The sequence below is a fragment of the Rattus norvegicus genome, chromosome 11, assembly GCF_036323735.1.
Source record: "Rattus norvegicus strain BN/NHsdMcwi chromosome 11, GRCr8, whole genome shotgun sequence".
Lineage (NCBI taxonomy): Eukaryota > Metazoa > Chordata > Mammalia > Rodentia > Muridae > Rattus > Rattus norvegicus.
Window position 1 is genome coordinate 94,346,535 of NC_086029.1, and position 16,120 is coordinate 94,362,654.

At 42.7% G+C, this 16,120-nt stretch overlaps 1 protein-coding gene across 9 annotated transcripts in view; it reads right to left on the reverse strand.

Moving 5' to 3' along the window:
- Positions 1-1,489: 1,489 nt before the first annotated feature.
- The window catches only part of Klhl24 (kelch-like family member 24), a 34,062-nt gene continuing 19,431 nt past the window's right edge, over positions 1,490-16,120 (reverse strand). For 7 of the 9 annotated variants that reach the window (XM_063270472.1, XM_039088275.2, XM_063270469.1 and 4 more), the window contains 4 exons: positions 15,111-15,229; positions 13,174-13,362; positions 11,379-11,567; positions 1,490-7,482 (listed from right to left, as the gene is read on the reverse strand). In XM_063270472.1, coding sequence (XP_063126542.1) covers positions 7,282-7,482; positions 11,379-11,567; positions 13,174-13,362; positions 15,111-15,229 — 698 coding nt within the window. In that variant the 3' untranslated portion in view covers positions 1,490-7,281. The remainder of the gene's footprint in view (positions 7,483-11,378; positions 11,568-13,173; positions 13,363-15,110; positions 15,230-16,120) is intronic. The other 2 variants (NM_181473.3, NM_001394229.1) reach the window with 1 other exon arrangement.

Sequence of the window (16,120 nt, forward strand, 5' to 3'; positions counted from 1 at the left end):
CCCATTACCGCCCTCCCCCCAACAATCACATTCACTGGGGGTTCAGTCTTGGCAGGACCAAGGGCTTCCCCTTCCACTGGTGCTCTTACTAGGCTATTCATTGCTACCTATGAGGTTGGAGCCCAGGGTCAGTCCATGTATATATAGTCTTTGGGTAGTGGCTTAGTCCCTAGAAGCTCTGGTTGGTTGGCATTGTTGTTCATATGGGGTCTCAAGCACCTTCAAGCTCTTTCAATCCTTTGTAAGATTCCTTCAACGAGGGTCCTGTTCTCAGTTCAGTGGTTTAATAATGGCATTCGCCTATGTAGTTGCTGTATTCTGGCTTCCACAGGACTTCTAAGAGGAGGTATCGTCCTGGAAAAGCCGGTATCATGTTATTAAGGCCACATAAATCACACATTTCTAGCCTATCCTCCACTTAGGACCTAGGAAGGAAAGTTAACAGCCCATCCAGGAGCAAGTGTTCTCAACTCCCGATTCTGAACACTGGAGATTTCTCTGTTTTTAGTGGTCTTTGGTTTCCACATGGACTCCCATTTTCTCATTCGTCCCCCTAACAGTGACTCTAAACTTTCAAACAGAGCATGATTTTGGGACAACCTCTGATAATTAAAATTACTGGTTCATATTTCTTGTTTGTTCTTAAGACTGGGGTCTCACTGTGTAGCCATGCTGGCTGTAAGCAGGATGTGTAAAGTAGGCTGGTCTTGAAGAGAGATTCACCTGCCTTTGCCTCCCGAGTGAGAGCAAAGGCTTGTATCATCATTCGCTGGGAGACTGGACTTTTGATGAAGTGCCTCCAGAATGGAAATGTGCCCCGGTATCACAACGGATAAGAGGACAAATGATCTCAAAAACTCGGGCAGGATTTTGTCCACAAAGCTGCTGGTCCACAGATACAACTCATAAAGCTGGGGTAGCACTTAATTTTGACAAGGAGCCAGTGTCCAGAACTGTTTACAAATTTCCTTCAGTAGGAACGTGTATGCCAAATGCCATACATGAACAAGATCTTCATAGCGTCAGACAGTAAAGCAGAGAAAACAGGAACAGGCTAGCAGCCTTCATTTCTGAAAACGTCTCCCTCTCAAGGGTTGAGATTTATAGTTCCTTGCAGGCACATGGCAGCTTAAGCTGTACTCAAGTTCCAGAAGATCCAACACCCTTTTCTACCCTCCGTGGGTACTGAGTGACCGTGCTCATATATCTCACAGGAGAGGCTGTATTAACACGTCTTTATTAAACTTCTACACTGCTTCAGACGAACAGTCCCGCTTCAACACCACTACACCAGGGGCCATGCTCAACACACACCAACATTAGTATTCTTCTTGGCCACCCTTCCTTTCCTCAAGTCACTTTTTGGGTTTCTTGTTTATGTTCTTAGTTATTTTATGGTTATTCTGGTAAATACAAACATCTGATTTTCCCCTTGTCCCTTTTAATACGATCATTTGGGAATATTAAAAAAAACAAACTTAAAAACTCATTTTTGGTAAACAAAATTTAATGTAACCATATAGTCAAATAATGTTTAAAAGACATTAGATACAACTTTTAAAAATTTAAACTACGGAAGAAGTGCAATTAAACAAAAACGTAAGCATTTACTATACTGCAGCGGAACTGAGGACAAGGACGTAGAAAACATTCTTTTCTCACTGTGAAGATTCAAACTCTAGGCAAGAGGTGTGAGGCAGTTACAGTAAAGCACATACACTTGTTCAGATCTGAAAGTCTTACCTCAGCTCTGGAGGCTTAGACACTGCAGGGGGTAGGGGTGGGGGTGGGGAGATGAAGAGGAAGTTGCTTTCTCAAAAAGCCTAGAGCAGAACTATTGATATAATGACAAGCAGAAATAACTACACGTACTTTTTTCACTATTTCAAATGACCTTAGGAGAGCTTAATGGGTATTTATCTGAGTATTTTACAAAGCACCTAGGTACCAAAAGTTAAAAATGTAAAACTCTGAGCAACGACCTTATTTAACATTCTCTTTCCACCAAGCAGGCAGCTGGCACTCCAATGAATTTCAGAACAGCTGGGAGTGGTGGCTCAAGCCCATAATCCTAGCACTCATGGACAAAGGCAGAAGGACTGCCATTAGTTCAAGGTCAACCTGGCCATATCCTGAGTTCCAGGTTAGCCAGGGCTCCATTAAAACAACCAACTGAACAACCAACCAACCTACAGACAGACAGAAACACACGCAGCCAAGCATGGTGGCACACACTGTCATTCAAGCACGGGAGGAAACAGAATGACTGGAGGTCAGTATCATTTTTAGCAAAAGTTCTAGGCCAGCCTAGGCTACATATGACCCTGACTCAAAAGATAAAGCAAAATCAGGCCCTCAAAAACCAGTACTGTGGGGGCTGGGGATTTAGCTCAGTGGTAGAGTGCTTACCTAGGAAGCGCAAGGCCCTGGGTTCGGTCCCCAGCTCCAAAAAAAAAAAAGAACCAAAAAAAAAAAAACAAAAAAAACCAAAAAAAAAAAACAAAAAACCAGTACTGTGGCTTATTAGGCTGAGATGGCACTGGGTAGCTTAAGGCACAGACATTAAAACAAAACCTCTTTGGGGACAATATATAAAGTTGTGATTTTACTTTCTATGTTATGATCACCTTTAGTGCTATTTGTTTATATTTAAGGCAACCACACAAATGTAAAAGGTTCATATTCAACATTTTAATGATAACTTATTTTTATGTGTATGCTTTCCCTGTACCATGGCCATCTCCATGTAATATATGTGCCCATGTGTGCCTGTGGGGGCCAGAGGGTACTAGAACCCAGGACCTAGAGTTACAGACACCTGTTAGCCACAGTGAAGGTGCTTGGAACCCAACCCAGGTCCTCTGCTAGAGCAGCAAATGCTAGTGCTTGCTCCTAACTGAGCCATCTCTCCAACCCACTGACAAATGTAAGGCTTTAAGATGTCTAAAATACTTTGAAACATCTCAGGTATTATAGTTTGTACTCCTGGAATGTTGTTTGACGCCTAGCACTAGATGTGGCAGTAAGCATACTTGGCTAGGCAAACCTATTGCATCCCAGGTCAGCCAAAACGCTTCATTCTGGTTACGTGGTATGGTGGATTTTCATGATGCTCATGTGGTTTGGTGAATTATTTACCTAATAATGGGTGAAATGAGACCATTCCATCTCTCTACAGAATACCAATGAGCTCCATACTCTTTCTCACACGGGACTTCACATGGCCAACTCTGACCCCAAACTGGCTCTCTGTCGCCATGCTGGTCCTGGAACTTTCCTGATCCTCTTGCCCCACCTCCCAAGGGCTGGAATAACAGACATTGCCACCACACTCAGCTATGTACCACTAACTCTAGCCAGATCAAGTCATTTTAACTAGTAATGTCTTGGGTGGACTATGAGGCAGGCAGTCCACAGGAAGCTTCTGCACATTACTGTTTACTTGGTACCACATTTAGTCTGTACGATGTATCCTTTTCCCATATAAACCTCAAGGCATTAAAGGCACACGCAAACAATTCAACTCCCTTCTTCTCTTTGCATATGGGCTCTCAGAGTGGTTTTTAAAAACCTACTGTCAGATCAGGAAAAAGCAGTACACACCTGGTCTGGACACTGACAAAAGCAGAAGACCCACCTTTGTCTTTCCTGAGTTTCAAAATGGGAGTCTGACAGCAGACGCAGAAACAATTCATATTCACCAGGAGAACGTGTCAGTTCACAAAGCACTGTCATCCTTCCGAGTAGGACAGATGTTCAACCACTGATACAGGTCAAGTTTCTCAAACATTTTAGTCTACAGCCATCAACTGAACGGTATCTAAGGGAAAGCACTTTTGCACACCCTGATGGGCAACACAGACAAGCTAACGCCCTCCCTGAGCATTGGCGTCTTGAAACCTGATTCAAACGGAGTAAACACCTGGATCCCAATAATCTATGAAAAGCGGCTACTGAAAATCCAACTCCTATCTGTTAGTCAAGTCAGCATGGGGACAGACAGTACGGTGAAAACGGAGGAAGTCAGGCCACCCTGTGCAATACATGGAGAAGACTTGAAGGAGGATTCGTAGGAAAAGTGCACACAACAACCAACTGTAATTTTCTGTTGATCCACAAAACCTACGTCCTTTCCATCTGCACAGCCGCAAGTGATGTTTGCAAACCTCTCTCCAGGTCTGCTTTCCGACCTGGTAACACTGCTGTCACACAGACGCACAGATCCTTAGGACCAGATCTATCTGCACTTTCAGACGAAATGATTTCTTTAGAAAACTAGTGCTGGCTTCCACTTCTAACTGCAGCTCTCAGAAGGCAAAGAATTGCCAAGAGCTTGAGGCCAGCACAGGCCACAGAGAGCCTGCCTTAACACTAGAGTACTCCAGAAATGTTCCAAGTTAGTCTTTCGCAACTGAACTGGATGTCATCAACTACTTTTTGACTTTATACATTTCTGATAATTAAACTGCAAAAATCATTGGGTGTTTGTGATCTACGTACACAACCATACTATCTGCATGTAAACACAAACACATACTAACGTAGGGGCTCATAGAAACCACCCATTAAAAGAAAGTCTGCCAATTATGGGATGACAAAATGAAGATAGTCTGACTCCAAGATGGTTGATGTATCCCTTTTAATGCACTAATTATACTCTAAAATTATTTTTCTTAAACCGGGGCTTACCACCATTATTTATCAAGAATTAGCAAAGAAAAGAAATTAAAGGAAGTTAAAATATCAACTGGGTATCTTTAAAAAGTTAATTTTCTAGGATTCAGGTACTTTCTGGTAACTTTTAATATAATTTGCAACATAAAGAAAAAGTAATGTGTTTAAACAAATTCTGATTTTGAGGATTTTTTTCCAATTTACAATAAACAAGATATATGAAAGATAAACATTACAAGATACAAGTAGATAATACTTTTACAACAGACAAAAATACTAAGATACAAATTTATTTTGACCGAGTTTTATATATGTATTTATGAATGGGCATGATCTTACACACATACATAACAGTTAGCATCTGCAGAGTCCTAAGCATTTATAAAACACCTTTATTCACACACTTTACTGTTTAAGAATTTCTGAACCAAACAATCTCCATTCTCTAACAGAAGTCTAATGAAGATATTTACTATAAAATTACAGTACAGATACCCTTGACTATCCGTACGTCTGTCTGTCGACTGACAGATGACTGTTTCGGAGCTGCTTCCTTAGCTGTGTTACATTACTCACCATTTATGACGTGACAACAATTTCCCAAATATACCTTGTAAGCATTTTTCTCAGAATTTGGATTCCAATTAAGCATGACTCTTAAAAACGTTTGTATTCTCCTAAGCTGAGAAAGAAGTTGTCTGCCAATGCTAGGCTTTGATGACTGCCTTAACGTGAACAGAAATCTAGTGACACTATTGTCATCAACAAGGAGTATATTATAGTGAGAGACCTGCTGCAGCCTAGGGCATTGTAAATCGTTATCTGTCCACACAGAAGTTACAATAATTAGTTATGCTAATTCCTGCTGTATTTACTTATATTTCTAAGAAAAATTTCACATTTCCCTTTGAAAAGTACTAAGTTTTATAAAATGGAGGTGAAGAACCTGAGGGAAAACTTTAATAGAAATCTGAAAATGTTGATCAGTATTTTATACAAATAAAAGAGCTCTCCCCAATAAGAGATTTCTCTCTGAAGACCAGAACTGCTGCTGGTCAGAGTCACAAACACGTGGCCCCACTGAGAAGAGTGACTGTAGGATGTTAAGGAATCAGTCAGCCTTCCTAGACTGACAACTGCTTACATGGCAGTGAACGAGCGAGCGGAGTGGCACTCACAAAGCATCGTAAGATCAAACTCTGCCAGACTGGGTAGGGAGCAAACCTGCTCTTGCCTTTCTTTCTTTTTTTTTCAGTATTACAAAATGCATATTTGTCTTAAGATATATCTCTTTTACATACATGTGTGCCTGTGTGAATGTATGTGCACCACATGCTTGTAGATATCTAGGGAGGCCAGAAGGTGTTACGATTCCCTGGAATTAGAGCTGCAGAAATTAGTGAGCCACCTGATAGGGGCTGGGAGCAGTGAGTGTTCACTAACACTCTGTCCAGCCCATTTGGTTTCTTTCGATGTACCTTCCAGACCCTGGACACGGGTGTGCACTGCCATGCCTGGGAAACACCCTGGACACAGACACCCGCCTGCCCGTAAGCGGGACGTTAGCTCCTAGATTAGTTTAGAGGGAAGAACTCCTTTAGTGGACTCACAGATGATTCATTAAATACCCTGAGAACCAAAGTGGATCACATTTTTTTTTTCAATAGTTACTTTAATTTTTCCTTAGGGACTAATGTATAATTTAAATTTTCTTACTTTTCTATCTCCTACATAAGCTCACAAAGTATTTAATATCAGAGAACAGTCTATACAGTCATAAAATTTGGTGTTTTATGGTAGCTGAATTGTTACTACACTTTTATAATTAGGAAAAAACAAACAAAACCCCAAAAAGCCTTCAATAAAATTAACCGGCAGGGATAAAGTCCGTGACAGATATTTAAAACTCATTTCTGGGGGCTGGAGAGAGATGGTTCAGTGGTTAAGAGCACGGTCTGTTTTTCCAGAGGTCTGGGGTTCAATTTCCAGCACCCACATGGCAGGGCAGTTCATAACTGTCTGTAACTCTAGTTCCAAGGGATCTGATCCCCTTTCACCAATGCACATAACTTAAATAAATGGTTAAAACAACGAACAAACAAACTCATTTCCTCCCCTCACAATGAGTTCTAAACATTCTTAACATCAGGCAATTCAACCTAAATGAAGCTTCAGTCATGCAATATTTTCTACAAAACTGACAAAAAAAGGACACATTCCTGAAAGAGGGTCCACAAATCCCTAAGAAGTTTACACTGGGCATTACTGCCTACCCCACCTAGTTTTTCAAAAATGCAAAAGTATAATCATAGGCCAAATTCTTACTTTTGCTGGCCTAGAACATTTTATGCAGACCAGGCTGGGTTCAAAAGTATAGAAACCTGCCTTCTGGGTGCTGGGATAGACGCAGGTCCTGGCTCACTGTAATCCACCCCACCCCATTACAGAAAAGGACTGACATTTGACAGCTTGAAGTCTGGTGTTTGGGTCAGAAAGGCAACAGGATTATTTATTTCTTTTTTGCAGATGGCACAAAGTTGTGTTCGCACATGGTCGTTTTAAAAACTTTCCTCTTGGATTGGCATTGGCTTCTTGTGTGAGGTATTGTTAGAGCTTAAAGCATTTCTCATTGTATCTATGAATAGTCACACAGCCATGGTAGGACACTGGTCTGGGCATCGCAGCCACTCCTGTGATGATACTTGTCGCAGGATCGTAACAGAGAATAGTATCTGTGGCTTCTCCATTTTCCCGTCTTCCACCCAGGATATAGATTTTACCATTACAAACAGACATACCACAGTTTTCCTGTTTAACCAAATATATAAAAAAACAAACAAACAAAAAAACCAATTAACTATTGAAGATAAAAGATTTGACAATAAACTAAAAAAACATCAGTATGCTTTAACACAGTACAGGAGAGGGGAGGTGCTAGAGCGAATCTTCCTCTGGCCCGGTTGTATGATGAGTGTTGTATGATGAGGGCTGACATTCACATGGATGAAGTGAGGCTCTAATTCCAGTACAGGAAGAAGCATTTAAAGAGGCAGGGCAGGGGGTTGGGGATTTAGCTCAGTGGTAGAGCGCTTGCCTAGGAAGCGCAAGGCCCTGGGTTCGGTCCCCAGCTCCGAAAAAAAAAAAAAAAAAAAAAAGAGGCAGGGCAGGGGCTGGAGATGGCACTGTGCTAAAGAGCGCCTGTGCTGAAGACCCAGGTTCAGTTCCCAGCAGCCATTCTAGGGACCCGACACTCTTCTCTGCTATCTGGGGGCACCTAGACACACTGAATGCACACGTGTACACACACACACACACACACACACACACACACACACACACAACACACACACCACACATCATACACACACACACATACATCACACACACCACACATCACACACACACACCACACATCATACACACACACACAGCACACATCACACACACATATATCACACACACACCACACATCAGACACACACATCACACACACCACACACACACACACACCACACATCATACACACACACCACACATCATACACACACACACATACATCACACACACACACCATACACACACACATCACACACACCACACACACACACCCCCCCCATAAGGGAGACCTGGTAAATGGGTTTCTGGCTAAAAGATGCTTGCTGCCAATCCTAACAACTTGTGTGTTCCTTTCCAGGACCCACATGGTAGAATCCTATATGTTGTCCTCTGACCTCCACATGTGCGGTAACACACACACACACACACACACACACACACACACACACACACACACACAAATAAATGGTTTACAAAATTCCACAGCTTGGCAGTGATGACACACACTTTTCTTTTTTTTTTTTTCCTTCGGAGCTGGGGACCAAACCCAGGGCCTTGCGCTTCCTAGGCAAGCGCTCTACCACTGAGCTAAATCCCCAACCCCTGACACACACTTTTCAATACCAGCACTCAAGAGGCAGGCAGGTGGATGTCTGAGTTTGAGCCCAGCCTGGTTTACAGAGTGAGTTCCAGGACAGTCAGGGCTATTACAGAGAGATCCTGTAAGAGAGAGGGCTGTGGGAGAGGAAGAGGGAGAGGGAGAAAGAGAAAACAAAGCAATCCCTTCTTGGTGTTTTGGCTAAGAACAAAGCAGAGATGAGACATCAGAAGGTTCAGGAGGAAGTGGTGAGCTTTACAGTTGCTTCTCATTAAGGGGACTTAATGAAAATCGTTGGAAAATAACTGGTAGCAAACTGATTTAGAGAAGCTAGACCAATTAGAGGACAGAACTCTAAGGACAGCTTCAATGTGTGCACTTCTCTCTTTCAGAGACAGTCAAAAAACCTAGCTAAGGATTCTGGGAAGTCAAGATAGAGACAGCATGAGAGAAGCAGGCAGATTCCTCTGTAAGTCTGAAAACTTGGCACACCATGGCATGGGCAAGGCCACACAGCAGGTGGAAACAGGTATTTGAAATAAGATTAGTTGTGAGCAGCAGATGAAGTAACTCAGAAATAGACTAGAGTTAAGTCACAGGAAGGAGGGCTAAGCAACACTCATATTTAAAGACTTAGAGGAAAAAAGATAGGAGACTAAAAACAAACAAAGGAATGACTACCAGAGACTTTTAAGAATTTGTCTTTGGAGACTAGGCATGCAGAACTGAGGAGGGTGAGGAAAACAGATCTGGGAGTTCTATGCCAACCAGGACTACAGAGTGAGACCCTGTTTTAAAAAAAGAAGAGGAGGAAAAGGAGGAGGAGGAGGAGAAAAGAAGCAAAAGGAAGGAAGGCAAGCAAAAATCTAGCCAACCAATCAAATTAAGAAAGACAAAATATAGCTAACAAGATGAAAGAAAGAAAGGAAGGAAGGAAGGAAGGAGACAGATAGATGGATGGATGGACAGGCAGGAGGAAGGAATGAAGGAAAGATGGATGGATGAATGGATAGATGAATGGATGGATGGATGGATAGATGAATGGATGGATGGATGGATGGATAGATGGGTGGGTGGATGGGTGGATGGATGGGTGGATGGATGGATGGATGGGTGGGTGGATGGATGGATAGAAGGATGGATGGATGAATGGATGGATGGATGAATGGATGGATGTATGGATGGATGGATGGATGGGTGGATGGATGGATGAATGGATGGATGGGTGGATGGATGGATGGATGGGTGGGTGGATGGATGGATGGGTGGATGGGTGGATGGATGGATGGATGGGTGGATGGATGGGTGGATGGATGGATGGGTGGATGGATGGATGGGTGGATGGATGGATGGATGGGTGGGTGGATGGGTGGATGGATGGGTGGGTGGATGGGTGGATGGATGGATGGGTGGGTGGATGGGTGGATGGATGGATGGATGGGTGGATGGATGGATGGATGGGTGGGTGGATGGGTGGATGGATGGATGAATGGGTGGATGGGTGGATGGATGGATGGGTGGATGGATGGATGGATGGGTGGATGGATGGATGGATGGATGGGTGGGTGGATGGATGAATGGATGGATGGGTGGGTAGATGGATGGATGGATGGGTGGATGGATAGATGGGTGGATGGATGGGTGGATGGGTGGATGGATAGATGGGTGGATGGATGGATGGATGGATGGATGGATGGATGGGTGGGTGGATGGATGGATGGATGGGTGGATGGATGAATGGATGGATGGGTGGATGGATAGATGGGTGGATGGATGGGTGGATGGGTGGATGGATAGATGGGTGGATGGATAGATGGGTGGATGGGTGGATGGATGGGTGGATGGATGGGTGGGTGGATGGATGGATGGATGGGTGGGTGGATGGGTGGATGGATGGATGAATGGATGGATGGATGGGTAGATGGATGGATGGATGGATGGGTGGATGGATGGATGGATGAATGGATGGATGGGTGGATGGATGGATGGATGGATGGATGGGTGGATGGGTGGGTGGGTGGGTGGATGGATGGATGGATGGATGGATGGATGGATGGAATACATTTTGGGACAGCGGGCTGGAAAGATGGCTGGCTCACTGGTTAAGAACACTTAACGCCGACAACTGCCTATAACTGAAACTACAGGGCACTGGCCGGTCTTCTGGTCTCTCTGGGCACTCACATTCCTGTGCACATGATAACACGTTCAATTGCCTGTGCTCTCTCCCTCGACATCATCTTTACTGATATGAGGAGACGAGCAGCACTTGGTAGTAAGAGGGAGGCGAGCAGAGCTAGGACTCCTCAAGTTTCTGACGTAGCAGAGACAGAGGGGGGCTGGGGCGACAGTGGGATGTGTGGAAATGGAATCTGAACCAACCACTTCCTTTATAACAACCAACCAGTAAGACTATGAACAGAGAGCCATTTCCTCCTCTTCTGAAATGTGAAAGAGAAAGGGTAGGAAGACTGGGATGAAATTCTAAAAAAGGTGAAGGGTGAATTTCTTTAAATCATAAGCCTAAACATAACGGGTACTTCCTGTTGTGTTTTCGAGAAGACAGTTAGTTTGCTAAAGCTAGTCCTTGGGGCAGAGCATAGTTCAGTGTCGAGTGTTTGCCTAGTGTTCATGAAGCTGAACCCAATCTCAGCACCAAAAACCATAAACAAAGAACAAACACAACTCCTTGAGAGGAAATTTTAAGAATTACGAAGTACTTGGAAAGTGAGACTGCAGTAGATAATCACATTGCGACTGTCCGTCTTACCTGCCGGCTGAACGTGTTTTGTACGTGCATCCAGTAGTCTTCGACTGGATCGTAACAATACACGGCCTTGGTCAGTCCACCAGCAACGTAGATCAGGTTGTTTAAAGAGACTGCTGTTATGCACCTCTTGGCGATGGGGATAGCTGCACGAAGTAGCCAAGAATTGGTTTCTGGGTCATAAGATTGGACCTAGTAATACAGAAAATATAGAATAAAATATCTAAATAAATATGTAAATTGCTTTAAAACCTGTCAATATATAGAAACACAGTTAAAAGTTATATCCTGTTAATTCAAAGAATTAAATGAGGTTACTCTGATTAATAAAATATATGTGTTAGGAAAATTCTTGCTTCTTGGTCAAGGATAAAACTCCTTTGTTTGAAAAAAAAAAAATCAAAGAAAGGCTAATTTATTACCAAACAGAAGATAGTAACAAAATACACACATTTTTCCCCCAGGAGGAATGGCCTTCAGATTGACTTATGTACACTAAAATCAAGTCTCAAGTTTCTCTGAAATTGCTTCATGTAAATTAAGCATGTCTCAACCTGAATATAATTCTTAATGCTTTTAAGGAGTCCTTATTTCAAAAGAGAGCATGCAAGCTCAACTTAGTATACTTAGTTTACTCGCTTTATGCTATACTCAGCATACGTCCTCGATGACCTGTAAACGGGTCACCTTCTGTATGGATCACCGCAGTGCCCATGGGAAGGTTGCAGGACAACCTGGGGAGCTGCTGCGCTCCTAGTGTTACAGGGTCTGGGAGGGCAACCCAGATCGTCAGGTTGGGTCAGCACCTTCACCCCACTGTGCCGTAACAGCTGATGACAATTAACATTTAAGTAAGGAAATAAATTGATTTGAAATCTCATTATCACCGCTAAGGCAATCAGCCTTCGGACGCTCTTCCCTAGCATAGCCATGAAGTCTGCTGCTGTGCCAGGATGGAACTTGTTCTTCTGTCCCAGAGCTGGAGGACCGGCTGCTGCTCTGGGCCATCGTCTAGTCACACTATTCAGGCAATCTCCCCTCTTTTTTAGTTGCTTTCAAAGGTTTCAAGAAAATGACGTATTAATTTTTTTAAAAGATTTATTCATTTATTATATATAAGTACACTGTAGCTGTCTTCAGACACAGCAGAAGAGGGCATCAGATCTCATTACAGATAGCTGTGAGCCACCATGTGGTTGCTGGGAATTGAACTCAGGACCTCTGGAAGAGCAGTCGGGTGCTCTTAACCGCTGAGCCATCTCTCCAGCCCCATGACGTATTAATAATTAATGCCTAACCTTTGCTCATGAATTTTCTGTGCTGTATGTAAGTTTTAAATCCTGTAGATGACAGTAAAGTTTAACCCTGAGATTAGCTCATTTCAAAAAGTTTTTTTTTTTTTAAAGATTTATCTATTTATTTTATTTATGTGAGTACACTGTAGCTGTCTTCAGACACACCAGAAGAGGGCATCCGATCTCATTACAGATGGTTGTGAGCCACCATGTGGTTGCTGGGAATTGAACTCAGGACCTCTGGAAGAGCAGTCCGTGCTCTTAACCACTGAGCCATCTCTCCAGCCCTTAAAAAGGTTTAATCCCATTTGTTACACATAGAAAATTACTGGCTACATTATGTTATCACTGTGGCAACTTGGAATTGAATGCTTTTCCCTCAAAGAACAGAATACCAGACAATTTTTAAAAAGCTCCCCCACATTTAGTGGCGTAGCCACAAGAGACTGCGGTCTCTCCCTTCTGTACATAGCATGGGTAGTTTCTTTAAGCATGTGGCTTACCTTATCAGAACAAGTATTATCATCGGGTCCCCCACCAATCACAAACAATTTTCCTATACAGCTTGTCACCGCAGGAGAGCTCACGGCTTCTTTAAGTGGAGCAACTTCTGTCCAACGATTTGAAAAGGAATCATAACATTCTACGCTGCTAAGTCTGTTTTGCCCATCATAACCGCCAACAACATATACCTATATGTAAGATACAGGGAAAAGAATCTTAATTAGCAAGTCTAAAATGTTTATCTGCTCTGTTAAAATTAGAGGAACTCTTTCATCCAAGGCCTTGACAGCTGTCACTACAGTGTATTTAGCTCAGTTTTCTGAGCCTGTTTACTTTTTTAGCACCCCTCTGACTACCGCCATTACAGCGCTTTTCTGCTGTTTCCTTCAGTGGCATTTTAATCCCACAAGCGTACTGTGTATTTGTTTTCCCTATTGTGTATCTGTGCTATGTCTGACCTTTTTCCCCTTTCCATCCCCTTTAAAGAACAAGTCTTTGCCATACCTGTGGGGATAAGGTTTGTCCTGTTTTGTTCCCTGAACACCAAGCTACTTTTTTTTTTCTTTTTTCTTTTTTTTGGAGCTGTGGACCGAACCCAGGGCCTTGCTGTTGCTAGGCAAGCGCTCTACCACTGAGCTAAATCCCCAACCCCAACACCGAGCTACTTGACTACAAAGTAACAAAGCTGTGTAAGTGCAGCACTAGGTGGGGTCAGCAGTGTGGGCTCTCTGAAGGCAAGGCCCATCTTTCAGCGCCTAACGCAGCTAGAAAAGTACCCAAGACAGGTTACTAGCAGGGCTTTCTCAGCATTGTCCATGAATAATGTGAGGTTGGGCAACACCTGTACATGACGGCTCGAACAGCAAGCACGGCTTTCAGTAACGGCTTACGTGCAGAGCCATCCCTGTATATCGTGGGGTCTATCACAAAGTTCATCAATCAAGATTTCATTTCACAGCACATTTCTTTTAATGAACAATTATAAACTCTTCTTGCTGCATGGGATTAACTGTGAAGTCCCCTGGGTCTCCCAAAGGATCTCTCACCCCTTCCTTTTGTTTTCCATCGTTACCATCTATCCAAGGTTCTGCATCATTTCATAGTTCCTCAAACCACATGTCAACCTTCTGAAAACATCACCAATCAATCCTTTGAACAGACGATCAATGAACGAATGCTTAAGAGTTGGGCTAAACTTCACACTTTGTGATTTAAACCTGTCCACAACTTATCTCTGTGTGCCCCTGTACGTCCACAGTAGCCAATGCCACCTCTTTCTCATGTGTAATGTCATCTTATCTCAAAAGAGAAAAGAAGTGCACATGGGCTGGAGCGTTGCTTAGCAGACAGGAGCTCTTGCCGCTCTCACAGACGACCCAGGTTCTACTTCCAGCAGCCAGATTCAGGGGATCTGACACAGTTTTCTGGCCTTCAAGGGCACACACACATGAACACACACAACACAGAACACATGCCACCACAACTACCTCCCCAACACACACAAAAAGTAAACAAAACACGTTGGAGAGTCTATCTTAGTTCTATCTCCTTTTGCACAAATGAAAAAGGCGAAATATACCACTTGAGATAAACCTTTTTTCTGCTTGACTGCCAAAGTCAGTAAAAGGGAAAAGGTTGTGTGGACCAGACACTGGCCTGGTTTTGTAATCTGATATAATGCCTTTCTAGTTCTTCTTAAGCATTTGGATTCCAGTGTGTGAGAAATGTGCGTACTGCTACAAATGTGAAGTTGGGAGAACAGAATATCTATTCAAAAAGCACAGTGTTATATTGTTTATGTCTTTAGTTTATCTTGGTTAGTAATAGAAGGAAATACCGTCTGAAGCCAAAACACCCAGAGGGAAATGCAAGATGCAGCTGTGGCATTTCTTTTGGACCTTTACCAGCAGAAGTAATAAAAAGCCTTTTCTCTTACTTTACCAAGAAGGACAGCCATTTTGTGACGCCATCTGCCTTTATTTAGAGAAGCAACTCTGATCCAGATATTCAACTGTGAGTTATAAATCCAGACATCACGGCTGTTGATTCTTCCACCTTGAAATGTAAAACAATGCATATGTGGTAATGTCACTGAATACAACCAGGAGAGCCATGCCACTAACACGGGTGATGAAGCAGAATTTACCCGTTCAATTCAAGAAGCTCAGAACCTTCTACAGCTTAAGAGAAATAGTCATACCGAGCAGATTTAAAGTCTGCCAACTCTTACCTTGAGAAATAATGACTATAAGCTCCAAAATAATAAAACACAGAGAGTGAGTCTTACAAACCAGGCATCAGATAACTACAAATGGGGTAATTCTAAAGAGGTAAAAACCACAGAAAGTTAGGTGTAAGTCAGAGTCATTCGCTGGGGAGTAAAGTATAATCTGCGATAATCTGTTGTCAGCCTACAGGCTTCAAGCACAGATATCAGCTATACCTTTTGAAAATCTATCATTTTATCAGACTTTTAGGACTATGTCATGTCTAATAAATATGCTCATTATAAATTCTAATTGATAAACTTGGGGAGATAATTTCAGAAAACAAGCAAATTCAACATGTTTAATTGTACGAATACTTCTAACTTTACAGTTTACAGTGATTAGACCAGTTACTGCTCTCCAGAGGATCTGAGTACCCAGCAACCCCATGGCAGCTTACAACCGCCTACAAGTGCCATTCCAGGAGATCCTGCAGGCACTTCTATGTTCCCCCATGTACACACACACACACACACACACACACACACACGCGCAGTTAAAATACATATATACTCTTAGAGTACACAGCATTCAAAATATCATGACCAAAACCATTTTTTGGTAGAACTTTTATAAGTAATTCTTGTTTTCAAGGGCAAAAGGTCTTTTCAGTTTTGATGTATAAAACTGTTTACCTGAAATACTCATTTTATACTCAGTAAGACGTTATTATTTTAAA